At 46.4% G+C, this 17,510-nt stretch overlaps 2 protein-coding genes across 2 annotated transcripts in view; both read right to left on the bottom strand.

The window, feature by feature from the left end:
* The window catches only part of LOC144104068 (uncharacterized), a 194,725-nt gene that overhangs the window by 153,593 nt on the left and 23,622 nt on the right, over window positions 1-17,510 (bottom strand). The gene's annotated exons all lie outside the window — the stretch shown is intronic.
* Window positions 12,676-16,038, bottom strand: LOC144105071 (uncharacterized). The gene is made up of 4 exons (XM_077638273.1): window positions 15,669-16,038; window positions 14,891-15,011; window positions 13,858-14,251; window positions 12,676-12,855 (listed from the first exon to the last, which is right to left on the bottom strand). Exons 1-4 carry the CDS (start codon window positions 16,036-16,038, stop codon window positions 12,676-12,678), a joined length of 1,065 nt encoding a protein of 354 aa, XP_077494399.1.

Genomic DNA, 17,510 nt, shown 5'->3' on the forward strand with positions numbered 1-17,510 from the left:
CTCCACAAGGTGTTTTACTTTAAGAAACACTACAAACCGCCGCAGAAATTGTGGGAGCCACAAAAGAGGGGATCGAAAAGGTCAAACCCGCTGCCTTCGAAGTTTGGCTTAAGGCTAAAGGTAAACTAAAGCTGCCCAGGCGAGAGCCTGAGAGACTTGCGGACGAAGAAGAATCAGCGTTCCGGAAACTCCGGTTCTCCGGTAGGGCGAAAACACCGTTTTTCCAGCGGACAACGAAGCTCAACCCTTGTTCTCGAATGGCAGCACTACAAACGCAACATGACAGAACTCCTTAACGATATAGCTTACGAGAAACTGAAAAAGAACAGATTGTTTAATTCTGAACTATAATTAAGGCTTACTTGCAGAAATCTTCAAGCTGTACTCGATAATGAACAGCATTTCCTTATGTATAATCTGCCGCAGTGACTTAGCACCGGTCTGCTACGGGCATGCCGAAGTCGCCAAACCTAGTGTCCGTCTCCGACCCATCATCGATTTCATTTCGCTGCTCCGAGCACTCTCCCACTATATGCAATTCCGATCTTCACTGAGCGCAGATCCAGCCACTTTGTCGAACGCCTTCGCCCCATACAAATGAGCACCGACGAATTCATTATGTCATTCTACCAAGTCTCTTTTTTCACCAGCGTTCATGTGGGTCTTGCCTTCGCTGCAGCAAAACAGGCCCTCGAAGAAAATGACGACCTCACCTCCAGGAAAAGCCTGAGCACTGTAGAACTTCGGTGACTCTAGGAGTTCTGCCTGAGTAGCATGTTCTCTTTCAGACAAAATTAGTACTCTACTACGAGAGACACTCCTGCCAGCCTGACGATGGAGGTCACGGTAGAGAATGGCCTGCAGATTGGTCACCAGAAACCAAATGAATTGACGCTTTATGCCGATGACTGCTTCTTCATTGTAGAACATAAACGTATAAGCAGGTAATTTCTCTATGCATCTCAACTCGTTCAGGCTAGGCGAACATTGTTGCTGTTCGCTCACGCTCTGGCAGAAGACAAGAAGGCATGGATAAACACGGCAGTCCCCACAAAGAAAGGACAGGGACAGAGACGAGACGACAAGGACGGCGATTATTCTTGAGCACCATCCTTTTCTCGTCCTGGTTCCTTTTCTTGCGTTGCCGTCTTTTACATTTATGTACCAACACGCCCAAATCGCCGCATTAGTTAAGGCCTGGATATTAGTGTGCCCATGAAGCCGACACATACCGACTGCTCCTCGAACCTCTTATCTACCACGCATCCAGATAACCACAAGGTTTCTGTTGCCTTCTCTTTTGCCAAGGGCGAGTACTGTGTGCTCCACGTCAAGCGAGAGAAACAAGGAAAAAGCTTTCGTGTCCTTCAATCTTCATATGTCTGGCTAACCCCGGAGCTTCATTTAGGGCGAATCTTGTGAGGTCCGGGGACTTGGAAATCATTTACTAATGAATAGAAAAAAACCTTTCCATCGGTGAACAAGTGAGGGGCGCCACTGAAGCTCTTGCACGCATTCTGCAAAAGTCAAACATCAGCGTTACCCAAAAACCCTACGTCGATATACGACCAATTCTCTCCACGATCCAAAGTCCCCACCCCCAAAGAGAAGCGGCAAGGTGTGGTGCGCAAGAATATGGCAAAATACTTTAGGAAAGGAAAAACAACTTTCGGAAATTGGACACTGAGCGAAGGAGTGTCCTAGGAGGGCAATGCGACCGTTGTGAATACGAATCAAATTCGAGTAAGGGGGCACGATGCGGGTGATGAATAAGCTGTTCAGAAGCCTCCATCTTGAATCGTGGCTGACCCACAGTACAAAAGGCAACAAAAGGAAGTGCTCGGACTCTCTGCCTTAAGCCTACGTGAATGCTATCTCTGACGTGGCCAGTGGTTGCAGTGTGCATTGTGCGAGAACGTGGTCTGCTGCATGCGCAGCGCCATGGTCTACATATGTGGAAGAGACCGAACTCGTTCTAAAATGTTAGAATTTCCTTTTAATAACCCTTGGCTGGTTGCAGCAGATCTTGTTCAATACGCTGATATCAATGGCTTTGCTTCGAGACGAAAGAAAGCCGCATTGCCTTAGGTACTGCTTAACGCGTACAGTTCAGCGAACAGCTATCCTTATGGCAGGATTGCCGCTGCTTGGAAATGTGCGAGCATGCTGTTCATTCATTAGCACGTGTTAAGAAGCGATTGCATCTAGTGCCCGGTCACTCCAAAGGGCCTGAAGCTCACCGGATGCTTCCCTATTTCGTTTTTGGTACTCCCGAACACTGGCTGCGTTCTACTAGGGGTGATGCTCGGTTTCATCGCGCCGCCTTGAGGCTTGGCTGTGCACTGCTCACACAGGTCGCTTACACCGAGGGAATGCATTTCAGGGCCATGTTTTTGTCTCTTTGCGCAAGAAGTAAACGATATTCTAGGGCACTAAAACAGTAGACAGGACAAAAAGCGCAAAAATATTCGGATATGAGTTGCGGAAATTTCAACGTGGTGCCTGTTGTCTTTCACAGAAAACTAATGAATCAATTCTCATGTGGAAAGCATTTTATGCCGTATTAAAATCTTTATTCAATAAATGCTTCGCATCTTAACAGTGTCCATGCAGTACACTTTAGTAAATATGTAGTTGCAGTATAATGAAGAGATTAAGTGTTCACGAGAGAAAATTATTCAGTGCTACCTAAGCTAGGACGAAACTGCAAGGCTCTTTAAATCAAATATACGAGCAGAAAAACTAATAGCAGTCAGTTTTTGATAAATTTGGTGCTGATGGAGTGCTTCTCATCATATCTGGCTTGTCGGGTAGTAAGAGGAGAAAAGAATACGAAGGGTGTAATGCAACCTTACGATTGAGTTGTGAATAAAGAAAATCACTGCGGTACTTCTTTTCCGAATTTAAAGCGCTTCATTGTTCTTACTCGCCGTATGCTCATTATGAAAATCCAATATATTAGACTTCGAACAAGTGATGCTTACAAACGTTTTTTTTTCAATTCTTTCGAGTTTCTAATACATTAAGCGGGTCCCATGCTATAGTTGAATATTCAGGTCTTGTTCTGATATATGCATAGCTGGCCAGGAGGTTTATAATGAAAAAATTTTTAAGCTTATGCTTTGAAAACATGCCTTGCGGAATCGAAAAGAACAAATGTTGTCTATATCCTATTCTCTATAACATCGTTAGTGACTTATGCGCCTAGCTACTACTAGATTTTAAGGTGCATTAGCGGTTGTATTCTTTTTATGTGTGATGTAAACAAAAAGCGGTTGTGGTTTACCTCTGGTTAAACCTGGAGTGAAGCGACAGCTACAGCTGGCTGAGTGGAATGCACTCAGTCCAATTAATAATAATAATTGGTTTTTGGGGAAAGGAAATGGCGCAGTATCTGTCTCATATATCGTTGGACACCTGAACCGCGCCGTAAGGGAAGGGATAAAGGAGGGAGTGAAAGAAGAAAGGAAGAAGAGGTGACGTAGTGGAGGGCTCCGGAATAATTTCGACCCCCTGGGGATCTTTAACGTGCACTGACATCGCACAGCACACGGGCGCATTAGCGTTTTTCCTCCATAAAAACGCAGCCGCCGCGGTCGGGTTCGAACCCGGGAACTCCGGATCAGTAGTCGAGCGCCCTAACCACTGAGCCACCGCGGCGGGTATCGGTCCAATTGCAAAGTCAGTTTTTCGTCGTTGACGTCGATAGTCATACAATGGCACATGCCCTGCCCACATATGGGGATTGCCCGAGAATTTGGTGGCGCGGAGAGTTTTTCAGGCAAATATATCGTGGACGAAAATAAAATGAATGCTGAGGAAGGAAGAAGTAAACAAAAAGGAACAGCGAATCGAAACGGAAAATGCATAACGCACGCAAGAGAATGACACTGAAGTTTATAGCCGGGTGGGTAGATGATAATGGTAATAGTAAGAATAAAAACAATAGTGAAAAAATATAAAATTACCAAGGTAGCAAATTTAATTAAATTAAAAATTTTGGACGCGATAAAAACACGCTTGTGGCTGTACACAAGTATGGTGGCTCCAAACGACAAGATGACTGGGCTGATCAAAGGCAAAGCTGTTGTAGTGGTTTCTCTAAAAACTCTTCTCGTCATGGTGTACCGGCGACAAAACAACAAAAGATGGTCTATTGTTTCGTGATCACCACTAAATACGCAGATGGGATTAAGCGCCAACCCAGACCTGTGCATATAAAAATTCAAGGGTGGGATCTGGCAGCGGAGCCTTGATGAAGATACCTCAAGCTGCCGTGAATGGTATGATTGCCTGCTGCACGAATACTTCAGATGCAGGTAAAAACCTTAAAAGAGATTCAGTTGTCATTCATAACAAAATCTGTCTTCGAAACCTCCCTGCTTTGATGTACGCTGTAGCCGGAACGATAGGTAGCACGGGGCCATTGAGGGACGCCTTTGCCAGGCAGACCGCAACTTCATTGGCTGTCACAGCGCTATGACCTGGCACCCATATCATGTGAACAAGGCTCAAATTCGGAAGGAGTAATGAATGGAAGCTGTTTAAGATTGGCGAATCCACAGTCGAAGCAAACGACGAACACAAAGAAAGAGCGTCTGTAATGACAGCCACTGAAGACAAAGCTGGCTCTAATTTTCGAAGAGCGAGCACCACAGCCAGAAACCCCGCTTGGTGTGTAGTCCGGTCCCCGCCGCGGTGGCTCAGTGGTTAGGGCGCTCGACTACTGATCCGGAGTTCCCGGGTTCGAACCCGACCGCGGCGGCTACGTTTTTATGGAGGAAAAACGCTAAGGCGCCCGTGTGCTGTGCGATGTCAGTGCACGTTAAAGATCCCCAGGTGGTCGAAATTATTCCGTAGCCCTCCACTACGGCACCTCTCTCTTACTTCCTTCTTTCACTCCCTCCTTTACCCTTCCATTACGGCGCGGTTCAGGTGTCCAACGATATATGAGACAGATACTGCGCCATTTCCTTTCCCCCAAAATCCAATTAATATTATTATTAGTCCGGAATCCGCATAGAAAAAGACCAATCTAGAAGCGGGCAATATATTCCCGACCCTGCCTTTTACTCACAATGTGAGGCGTCAGTAGCTATGGTTAATCTAATAGGTATGCTCTGTAAATGGTCTTGTCAGCATGTCAGCATGCCAAACCCGTTTCACCTTTTTGTGCAGATATTTCTGCTAGCCACGACAGCCAAGTCCAGCGCATCACAGGATATGATACGCTTTGTCAACGCTGCGCCTAGCCCCGACGGAGACTGCGCACAAGATTGGCCGCTCTTCCAAGACCACTGGGCATCACTGCGTCCAGCCCCATCAACATCGGCAGCGAAGGATATAGAAAGCCCGCCCCATCCGAAGATCTTCAGTGGGCACGCCAGCTGGCCACCTCTCAGCATGTCAAACCCGTTTCACCTTTTTGTGCAGGTTAGTTGTCAAACTTCTTCTGTTAGGACCAGTAATCGTTGTTTCATCCAGCTGACGTGCCCCCACAGTGTTCTTGTGATTTTTTGCAAAATTCAAAATCTGTTCTCCTTGCTCATGCTATGTGGTGACATAGAATCCAACCCTGGGCCTACGAAAGAAGAAATGCTGATTGAAATACTTGAGGGCCAAAAGAACATTCAGAAAAGGCTCGATGAAATTGAGGCAAAACTAGAAAAAGTCGAAGCCACATCTTCAGCTATAACCGAAGTTGGTACAAGGGTTTCTGGCCTTGAAAGAAGTTTTCAATATCTCCAGAGCAAGCTTATTGACTAGGAAAACCGTTCCAGACGAAATAATGTTCTTGTTTTTGGCATTGCTGAGGTGGCTGAGGAGACACCTGAAGACCTTACCTCGCGCGTAGTTGATGGCGTGTTTAAAAAGAAGCTAGGCATAACTGTGTCATCAACTGAACGGATATATCGCATCGGTCGAATACAGCCGGACAAACCCCGACCTATAATCCTAAAGCTTATCGATCATCGCGAGAAGTTCCGCATTATGCAGAATTGCTTTAAGTTAAAAGACAGTGGTATCTCGATTTCTGAAGATTTCTCGGCAGCGACGCGTCAGAAGAGGAAGAAACTATGGGACAGCATGTCAGAAATTAGGAGAACTGGAAAGTTAGATCGGTGTATGATAAGATAAAGGTTGACGGTGAGCTGTTTGAATGGGACGACACCGCAAATATAAGAATCCCCGTTGGTAAACGCCCAGACCCCAGCAAGAAATCACCGACACAATGAACTAATAGTGACCCCCCCCCCCCTTACATTTTCAGTGCTTGAACCTGAACGCTCGGAGCGTACTAAATAAATTGGATGATCTAGAAAGCATAACAATAGCACACAAACCACATATTTTAATTATAACAGAACCTTGGTTACACCCTGAGGTCGGCGATTTCGAAATAACACCACCACGATACCGCATACTCCGTAAAAACAGAAGTTCTAGGGGTGGCGGAGTTGCAATAATGTTTAAAGAATCATTGCAAGTAGTTAGGTTGCCTGACATACCTGAAATTGAGTGCGTTGTTGCTAAGATTTGTTTAAGGGAACTGAACCTTATCATAGGAGCATTTTATAGGCCTCCTAACTCCGATAATATCTTCTTCGAAAAACTTAATGATTTCCTTTCTGAGTGCAAAAAAATCTCACCCAACATCTTAATCGGCGGCGATTTTAATATTCCGGCCATTGACTGGGAAAGCGAATTTCCTGAACCTCTGTCCAAATCAGCAGAGCCCTTCGTTGACATAATTCTTTTCCATAGTTTAACCCAGCTTGTAAAGCAGCCCACACGCATTCAGAACGACTCAACGTCCATTTTAGATTTATTTCTTTTATCCGATGGACTACTTCGTCGTGGTCCAGAACTGCACATCGTGCAAGTCATATCAGACCACAAGATGATATGCTTAGCCTTCAAACTAAACATTGTTCCTAACTGCAGGAAGCATAAACGTGCTTTTCCAAATTTTTCATGTGCCGATGATGTTGGCATTCTGGATGCGTTGGACGGCTCCTTTTCTAACTTCCTCTCTCTTTCTGAGACATGTCGGGTGGACCGCTTATGGTTAATCTTTAAGAGTTTGGTGTTAAAGTGTATAAATGATTTCGTGCCATGTACTCAAAAAATTGTACACAACACAAATCCCTGGATGTCCCAAGAGATTGTGCGCTTAAAGCGGAAAACAAAAAGACTTAGAAAACAAATCAGGAAGTCTCCCTCTCCTTCTAATATGCTCAAGCTTTCAGACATGCACCTTCAGCTGAAGGGATGCATAAGAAATGTAAAATATAATTATCATCATGTAACCATGAAAACTTTCCTTGTCTCATCCCCTGCCAAGTTCTGGCGGCATTTTAAACCCAGAAAAGACCAATTCTGTAGTATGTGTATCGGCGGTGCGACTGTGACTGACAAGTCCCATATTGCGAACGCATTCAACAAATTTTTCTGTTGCATATTTACATCTGATGACGGCAAAAGACCATATTTTGCATGCCATGGTAACTCCGCTATCAGTGATGTATCCATACCAGAACAAGGCGTCTTATCGCTTTTACTGAACATCGATACAAAAAAGGCACACGGAACTGACGGGATCTCGAACGCCTTCCTGTACAGGTACGCAGAGTGGTGCTCCAAATACTTATCTGTTATTTTTAGAATATCCCTATCTCAAGCAGCGCTTCCAGTTGACTGGAAGTATGCGAAAATTTGCGGCCATACCGAAAGCGGAAAACAAATCACTTCTAGCATTTCTCTATTGAGCACAAGCGCTAAAATAATGGAACATATTATTTTCAAACACATATCTTCTTTCCTGGATGAGCACAACTTAGTCGATTCCCGACAGCACGGCTTCCGCAGGGGCGTATCTACGGTCACGCAACTTATAGAGGCAGTGCATGATTTTGCAGCAGCACTCGATAAACAAAGCCAGATCGATATTATTTTTTTAGATTTTGAAAAAGCTTTCGACTGCGTGTCCCACCCAAAGCTGCTATTAAAACTGCGAACCATACTCAAGAACGACACATTGCTTGCATGGATAGCAGCTTATCTCTCCTGTAGAGGCCAATGTGTGGGAATTGATGGAGTGTGCTCGAGCTATATGTTTGTCCAGTCGGGTGTTCCACAGGGATCTGTTCTTGGGCCCCTTTTCTTCCTAGTTTTTATTAATGATATTGTTAGTGTAGTACCCGTGAAAATAAAACTTTTTGCTGATGATTGTATTATTTATCAAGAAATTAAAAACTCTAATGACCAATCTCAACTAAATTATTCGCTAGCTCAAATAGAAAACTGGTGCTCAACGTGGCAAATGAAAATAAACAGGAGGAAAACGGTAACAATGACAGTAACACGCAAAAGAAAACCCCTCCTATTTCCCTATTCCGTCAATGGACACCCTTTATCTTCCGTTAAAAGCTGTAAATACTTAGGTGTAATCCTCACCTCAGATCTCAGATGGAATGAACATGTTTCATACATTACAAAAAAGGCTATGCAGAAACTAGGCTACAGGAGAAGAACCCTGCGCAATTCTACTCAAGAGATAAAACTCCTTGCCTTCAAAACTTTTATCAGACCCGTTCTTGAATACGCTTCTGTAGTCTGGGTCCGTGCACTCAATTAAACATTGCCAAACTTGAAAGCATCCAAAAAAAGGCAGCTCGATTCATCTATAACTCATATAGTTGGCGTACCTCAGCAACAGCACTTGTGGAAAAAGCTAATTTAGAACCATTAAAATTGCGACGGTATTTTGAACGAATGAAATACATGCATCTACTCTACAATAGTAAGCTATGTATAGATAGTAGCATTTATATCGAACATGTTATACGGCGATGCACACGATCAAACCATTCCAAAAATTAAAAGAATATATGTGCCGAACAGATACCTTTCAAAATTCCTTTTTTCCGAGAACCGTCCGTCAGTGGAACGCTTTGCCTTGTGACGCTGTGGAATGCCCGACTGTCGAATCTTTCTTATCAAAATTGAAGTGCATAAGTTAACTCAACCTAATCGTTTTTGGTTCCCGCTATTGATATTGCTTTGTGGTTGTGATTATTGTCATTACTGATGGATCAGCGTATGTCTACCGTTAGTGTTTATTTACTAAAGAGTGCTATTGATGCCAGTGTTCTTGTGTTATGTGCCAGTGCTGTTTCTATATGCCTGAACAGCGCGAGCTTGTACAAAGCATTTTTCTTTCTTAGTTTTTCTTTTTTTCTTTTTTTCTCGGTGTTAATCTCCTCAAGCAGGCGGATGACACCACTGTTATCATTATCATATCTTGTAGCGCTTTTTTGTACTTTCTTCACCATGTATGCTCACTCCTGCCAAAGGCCTTCTGCGAAGGCTGGCAGTACCTCTGAAATAAATAAATAAATAAATTTAAAATGCAGGGTGGCAAATGCATAGCGTTTTTGGAGAAAATGTCATCATAGACAATTTTTGCAGAGGACCAACTGTTTTTTGTCGGACGGATGTTATACAAAAGAACATTTGAAGGATCAAGCAAATTTTGTACATTAACTACCTGCGGGGTATGCAATCTAGGCCAGTGGACTCCAAACAAGGAAGTCGGCTGGCAACAAAAACAGAGAAAGAGCAGTGTAAATCTGATTCATATATCCTTAGGTACGTCTGAACAGTTAGAAATTTAAATGTAGATAATAAAGGAGGAATACGGGCTTCAAGATAAAGCATGTTATTGGCCACAAATTTGGGGAGGCAAGGCACAACCGAAACGCTTCACGCTCCAAAAGAAAGAGCGGGCAAATTTTTTACGCAGCCGTACCAGAAAGCAACACAGATCTGAATTCTAAAATTGGTCGGACACACAAAACATAAATCAGCAAAAGTGCATCTCTCCGCATTCAAAATGGGGGTTACTTAACCTACACAACATGCCCACAGCACGAGCCCCTTTCGCTGCAACGTGGTCAATGTGAGAGCGCCATGTGAGGCTGTCATCATAAATGACACCAATATATTTTAATTACTTAACTTGAGGAATATTTTGTCGCTGGAAAATGAGAGACAGATGAACAGGATCTTTCATGTGAAAAACAAGTACAGTGCACTTGTTTATATTTATAGTGAGACGTAGCCTAAGTCGCACAACAAACTTTCAAGCGAATTCAGGTAAGATGCAGGCGCACATAGAGAGATTGAATGTCAGCGGCAGGAATAAAAAATGCAATGTCATCCGCATAGACGTGCTTGCGAATGTGTCGATGGCTGGGAATAGAGCTCATTAGAATATTAAAGAGCACAGGTGACAAGACTCCCCTTTGTGGAACACCTCTGGATTGTTTATATCTTCCAGAATTGACGGAACTTAGTATGCAAATAACTTTGTTTTCAAGGAACGCAGATATCCACGCAAGTAATTCGGAAACTGCGGAGTATGTAATTTTTGCAATAATATGTAGTGTTCTACGCTGTCATAAGCTTTGGCTATATCTAATGTCACCAATTCAGCATGCTTTTTATGGTGCCGCGCAAGAAGAATACTACTCTCAAGATCGGTGTGAGCATTTCATATTGAACATTTTTGAGGGGAACCAATTTGGCAGGGACTAAGGATATTATTGTTGTCCTCAAACTCCGAAACACATAGGAGTAGGACCCTTTCAATTAACTGAACCACGTTTTATGTCCACGAAAAGGGTATAATATTATCCAGAGTAGCCACGACCATTGCTTTCAGGTAAATGGATCACTTTGGAAATTTTCCACTCAGGATCGAGGAATCCATGCATGTTTTATTGAAAAATTAACCAGCTACAATAAGGAGGTAGGGGAATCCTCAAATAGGATCCTTAACATTTTTGATGTTACGCTATCAGGGCCAGCAGCAGCAAGCAGCAGTTGGAAACTTCAACATTATCGGGGAATTCTCGGGAAGGGTAATAGGAGTGACGTGCTGAATCTGGTCCACTGACGCCACAAACGCGGAGCGCAAAGGATGTAGAGAGAGAAACGCTGCTCTAATCTTTTGGCAATTTTCACAACTGTTTCGATTTCTTCTTGCGGGGTCAAAACACATGGTGGTGAATTTTCTGAAACAGCAAATTTTTTCCACGATCTTAAGAACAAGAAAAGTGCGTAATGATTTCCTAATTTTGATAGGAGACCGAAATGCTCGGATTCATAATTGTCTTTCTCTCGTGAGATTGTGCGTTTAAAAGTAGCCGCAATGAACATTTAATAATGCCAATTTTTCCGGCGCTGATTGTGTAGAAGCTTCTTCCATGCATCCTTTCTGCGTCTGTAATCCCGTGAGCAATCTGCAGTCCACCATCTAACTGAAGTGTTCCTTCCTGATGTAAGTACCAAAAATTCAGACTTCTTTCGGCATTCCTCAAAAGCCAAACATATGCCATTTGCTGCATGCTCTTCAACAGAATTAACCGCTGAAGCAAGAATGGAGCACAAAGTGGACTGAAACTGGTCATAGATTATATATGACCTCAACTGAGAGCATTCCTGAGTTAGGCGGCAATTAACATGAAAAACGATATGTATGTGTTCGCTGGATGTTCCACAATCCACAGTCGACCAATTGAGTACAGGAACACAAGGGCTGGTGAAAGTCAAATCTAACACAAATCGAAGTTTTGCGCGGAAAAATGTAGCCGAACTCGAATTCATACACGAAAGGTTGTTATTAGAAACCAAATCCCAAAGGCGCTTACCACAGAAATCTGTCTTACAGCCCCACGACACATGGTGAGAATTAAGGTCACCGGCCAAGAGAATAGACTTCTGACAATTAAGAAGCAGGAGACCTAGTAGCCTGGTATCCAGCACATCGAAAGGAAAAGAAACATTTACTAATGAAAAGAGAAAGCACCTTGGAATTTCAAAGTCTAAAGCCAATAAATCACAGTCCATAGTAAACGAGTGAAAAGTTATCTTAGCCCTGTGGCAAAATTTAGAAGAAACTAGTATGAGCAAGCCGCCTCCTCTTGACTGTCGATTTTGTCGAAATGACGAATAATTTAGCAAATGGAAGTGTCTGTTTGAACTGAAAGAAGTGATCGACAATTCCACTGGCGAACTCCTAACACACCTATGGTTGAGAAACCCGGGCTGTAGCAACTGCCTGCCCTAAAATAGTTGCTTTTGGCTTAGCGCCAATCTGTTGCTTCTTTGATTTCGGGTGAGGATGTGGAGAAGTGTGAGACATGGGGGATCCACTGCATTTGAGGATTCGCCTATCCGAATACACCATCTCTGCATCATGAATAATTGGAGCATTATAGGAATTAGCGAACCGAGGAAGTGGAGAAACAGCAGTAACTTGTTCCTGGGGCTGAGACTGCTCAGGCAAGGAATGTTGGGTCATTAATGAATGCATGGCTGACGTGGCAGAAGTCATTCCAATTTGCATGTCCTGGGTAATCTGCGTTGCCAGAGCATTAGATATGCACTCTGCGACAGTGGACACTATCCTGTCCACCATCTTATCCATAGAGGCTTTCACAGCAGTCACTATTGCCTGAGAGATAGACGAATCTAGTGTCACTCCTGAACGGGCTGACACACCTGCACAGCCGAGAGCTCTCATTAATTTGATATTTTCTTGCGCCGCGAACAGAGTTTTGCGGTCGGTCATGTCTAGAATTTGCAATTCATGATCCCGAGAAGGAAAATTCATGGAATCTGCAGTGTGAGATCCACCACAAAGGCTACACTTCTCGTTTTGATCAGACCATAAATTTGACGGATGGTCATTGCCACACTTGCAACAGCACAAGGTGGACTTGCAGCCACGAGCACTGTGGCCATATCGCCAGCAAGTGCTGCAATGCACTGGCTTAGACGGAAAGGGATCTACACGGGAGATTAGGGGTCATGTTCTTATTTCTGAGGGGCAGGCAGTACCCGCAAAAGGGGCAATAACCGTTTCCGTTGGCATCCGCTCATTGTTCACCTCCCGGCTACAGCGATAAACCGCAACAACACCCGCTGCAGAGAGAAGGTCGAGAGTTTCAGCTGGAGACAAGCAAGAGTCCACACCACGAACCAAACCTTTTGTGCAAGCCAGATGAGACGGAATGAAGCTGTTTACCGAAAGAGACCCAAAAGAAGAGCAGATTACAAGATCCTTTACGCACGACAGGTTTGGCGAACGGCACGCAATCCCGCCGCGTCCAAATTGCCTTACCTCAGTGATTGCCTCATAAAGGGAAGTGGCCGCCTAGAGAATAGTTCGAACAGGCCCTGGCTTGCTAATTTTGATAGCGCCACCATCCTTTGGCACCAGCGCCACAGGAATGCTGCGGACGCCGCAGAGTTGAAAAGCTTCCAGAGGCATCTCATGAGGCGGTAGGGAAGCCGACCAGGGGGAGCTCCCCTGGCCAGGAGACTGCGTAGACATTACCTCAGATTTACAAACTCACCGCGTGCGTTGTCTACACAAGAATAAAGGTGCAAAGGCACAAAGGAAAAAGGAAATGTTGCATCCCTTATTGCCGGAGGCAGAGTACAGACTGGCGGAAAAGCCGCCGCCACGTGACACATGGTAACTGAAGTAACGGAACGTAGCCGGTGGGTAGTGGCAGAACAAAGAACGTTTATTGCCGGGTGTTGCTGGCTTATAAAGACCGGAAAGGTCACATGACACATGACTGGCATGATACGCGGCACGTGTGACACAGTCTTGGCTCAAGCTATACATCAGCCTGCGTGCTTGATAACTTATCGCGCGTACTTGATAATACTACATCCCTTCCCCCTAAGCTGGAGTGAGACGATCGGGTGGCTTCCGTGGGCGTGTCGAGCGACGTGGTGGTTGGTCTTCAGCTTGAGAGCGGACTTCCCGTGTCTCCGTACCTTGATGATCTTCTGCCTCCTCAGAGCTACTTTGAGCTTCGTCAGGGGTCCGGACTGGGCTCGGCTTGCTAGGGGCGACCCCACGTCGAGCCGAGGCCTGAGTTGGTCCACGTGGTGGCGCTGCGATCCCTCCGGTGTTTCTAGAGTAACCATGCGCGCTCCCGTCGTGGACACCACAGTCGCAGGCATCCATTTCCGAGCAGACCGAAACTGGCGCGACCATACAGGCTTTCCTGGTTGATAACGTGTTGGTGATTTTGTCACTGCTGGCACAGGTTCACCGGAATCATTTTCTGTGACCTTGATGTCCGTGAGTGAAGCAGTCAGCCTTGTTCTGGGGCTGAAACCAAACAGCAGTTCCGCTGGCGATTTCCCTCGCTCCAAAGGTGTCGTTCTATAACGGAATAAAAACTTGATTAGTCGTTCTTGCAATGTCCCTGCTGAATTCTTTTAAAGCCCTTCTTTTACCGTCCGCACGGCCCGCTCCGCCAACCCATTTGACTGAGGATGGTATGGGGCTGTTCGGACGTGTTTCACATGGCTTTCCTGCAAGAAACTAGACATGGTGGCACTTGTGAACTGTGGTCCGTTATCCGATACCAAGCAGTATGGTAGGCCGAACCGTGCGAAAATACCCTCAAGTACTTGAATGGTGGTCTCTGCTGTGGCGGTCTTTAAAGGTATGGCCTCCATCCACTTTGTCTTGGCGTCAACCAAAACGAAAATTTGGTAGCCATCGATGGGGCCTGCAAAATCTATATGCAACCTGTACCATGGTTTGTTGCTCGCTGGCCATGGAGACGGAACCTCAGCAGCTGGCATGGGCCAGCATTGAACACATTGAGGGCAACTTTGAACTAACAATTCGATGTCCCTATCTAGTCCAGGATACCAAAATAGCGCTCGAGCTGTGCGCTTCATGGCTGTGATACCGGGGTGACTGTTGTGCAGTTCCTTTAGCATGCATCGCTGCGCCGCCTCCGGCAACACTACTCGATGGCCCCAGTATACCAGGTCGTGGCTGGCGGCGAGCTCGTTACGGCGAGAAAAGTACGGCATCAGGTGTTGCTGTGCTGCCGATAAGTGCCGTGGCCAGCCGCGTGAGATCCACCCCCTGATCCGCTGAAGCTTATCGTCCGAGCGGCTTAGGTCCGCTAGTTACCGAGCGGAAAGGGCCATGGAATTTAGGCCCCGTGTATAAAGCACGTATTCCATTGATTCTTGCCCTTCTCGTTCACCCAAGCCCGGCAAGGGTAGGCGACTGAGCGCGTCTGCGTTAGCATTTAGGTGTCCTGGGCGGTACTCGGGATCATAATGGTAAGCCGACAGCAACAGGGCCCCGCGTTGGATTCTTCCCGCGGCCATGTGCGGAATTGGCCGTTTCCTGTGAAACAGCCCGGTCAGTGGCTTGTGATCCGTCACGAGAGTGAAATGATTTGCCAACACGTAATCTCGAAACTTGGTAACGCCGAACACCAAGGCCAACGCTTCTTTTTCCAGTTGCGAATAATTCCGCTCAGCCGGCGTCAGAGCTCTCGAACGGAACGATATGGGGTGGTCCATGTTCCCGATTCGGTGTGACAGCACCGCGCCGACCCCCACTGGTGAAGCGTCGCATTCAAGCCGCAACGGCTTTTCGGGGTCGTAGTGGACGAGAAGTCCCGCTTCCCCCATAGCGCGCTTGGCTGCCTGAAAGAATTTTTCGTGCTCGGCTGCCCATTGCCACCGTGCTCCTTTCGCCAACAGCCTATAGAGTGGAGCCAACGTTGTTGCAAGATTCGGCAAAAACTTTGCGTAATATGTGATCAAACCTAAAAAGGATTTTAGCTGGCTCACCGTCGCTGGTCTTGGTGCGGCGGTGATGGCTTCCATATTCTGAGGGGGGTGCAAGCCAGTTGCGTCGATCTTGTGGCCCAAGAACATAACTTGCTTCTCGCGGAACCTGCATTTGTCAAGGTTCAACTTGAGTCCGTTGTCGCGCAGTCGCTCGAAGACTTGCCGGAGAGTTGATTCGTCGTTCTCCTTTTCAGCAATAATGATGTCGTCCAAGTACACCTTGACGCGAGGAAGACCTTGCAGAACGGATTCGAGGCGGCGCTGGAACAAAGCTGGAGCAGATGCGATGCCGAAAGCGAGGCGGTTGTATGCAAACAACCTTTTGCGTGTGTTCAACACGGCCATTATTCGTGCTTCGTCGTCCAGTGGAAGTTGATTATACGCGTGTCGTAAATCCAAAGTAGTGAACACCTCTCCGCCGTACAGAGATGCGAAGATGTCAATTTTTGGCAACGGATACTGTTCCAGATGTGTCGCCAGATTCACGGTTAACTTGAAGTCTCCACACAGCCTAATATCCCCGTTTCGCTTCACTCCGGGCGCGACGGGCGTAGCCCACTCGGAAACTCTCACTGGTGAAAGCACTCCTTCCTGTACTTGGCGGTCGATTTCTGCAGACACCTTTTCCCGAAGCGCGTATGGCACCGGTCGAGCCTTGAGGAAGCGTGGTAGAGCGGCATCTTTTTTGTGTAGTTTCACGGGTGGTCCCTTACAGCAACCCAAACTGTGCTCGAAAACTTCTGGAAATTCCGTCAAAAGTTTCGGCGTCGTGGCGTCACCGTGTACTACATGTATGTTCTGCGACGCGCATTCTTCCAGTAGTGCCAGGCCAGCCTTACGGAAGGCCTGTATGGTGTTCTGGCCGCACAAAAGAGGCCCGTTGCAATCCACTACAACCAGCGAGCTGTCCACTTGCGTGTTACTGCATTCGACTTTCATGGCTACTCGGCCAAGAACCGGCAGCGGCCCCAGGAAGCACGTCCGGCGCAGTGAAGTCTTCTCCAGTGGCGGCCACCATTCGCGGTTATTATCGAATACCCTTCTTGGAATGACGCGTATAGTGGACCCTGTATCTACCAGCATGCGCAGGTTCCGGCCTTCCCAGATGAAATCCCTTTCAAATGGCCGTGCGGACAAGTTCCTACTGTTGTTGTGAGCCTCCAAAGCGTAGAGAATATCCTCGCTACTTCCGTCACTGCCGTCTAGCTCCTTCACCGCAAAGGTGCCTGAGCGGTTAGTGCGACCTCTGGAGCACATCCTTGCCAGGTGACCCTTCATGCCGCACTTGTGACACGTCGCTTTCTTGTGTCTGCACACTTCCGAACCATGGTTCGAGCCACACCTTCCGCACTGCGTGGACTCTGTCATGGATCCATGCCCGCGTCCGGACTTCTGCGGATTCCTCCTGTGCTTCTGTACAAAGTTGGCAGCACCGTTGTCGTTGAAGCTCCTCTCTTGCATTGCCCGGACATTCGTTTCTGCGGCTTCCGCTGCTTGAGAAAACGCTTCTACCTCCGCCAGGCTTAACTTCTGCTGCGACAACATGTGTCGTAGAGCTTGTTCATCACGGATTCCGCAGACAATCCTATCCCGCAGCATGCGGTCCAAAAACTTTTCGAAACTGCAGTCCTTTGCGAGACGTCTCAAGTCGGTGATGTAGTCCCGTACCTTTTCGCCTTCCGCTTGGTTCCGCATAAAAAATGCGTAGCTTGCTGCAATCTCATTGGCTTTTGGATCGAAGTGGTTGTCCAGGTGCTGTATGACGACTTCGTAGCTCAAGCTGTTCACCGATTCCGATTGGCACTGGCCTTGAAGCA

The sequence above is a fragment of the Amblyomma americanum genome, chromosome 9 (genome assembly GCF_052857255.1).
Source record: "Amblyomma americanum isolate KBUSLIRL-KWMA chromosome 9, ASM5285725v1, whole genome shotgun sequence".
NCBI lineage: Eukaryota > Metazoa > Arthropoda > Arachnida > Ixodida > Ixodidae > Amblyomma > Amblyomma americanum.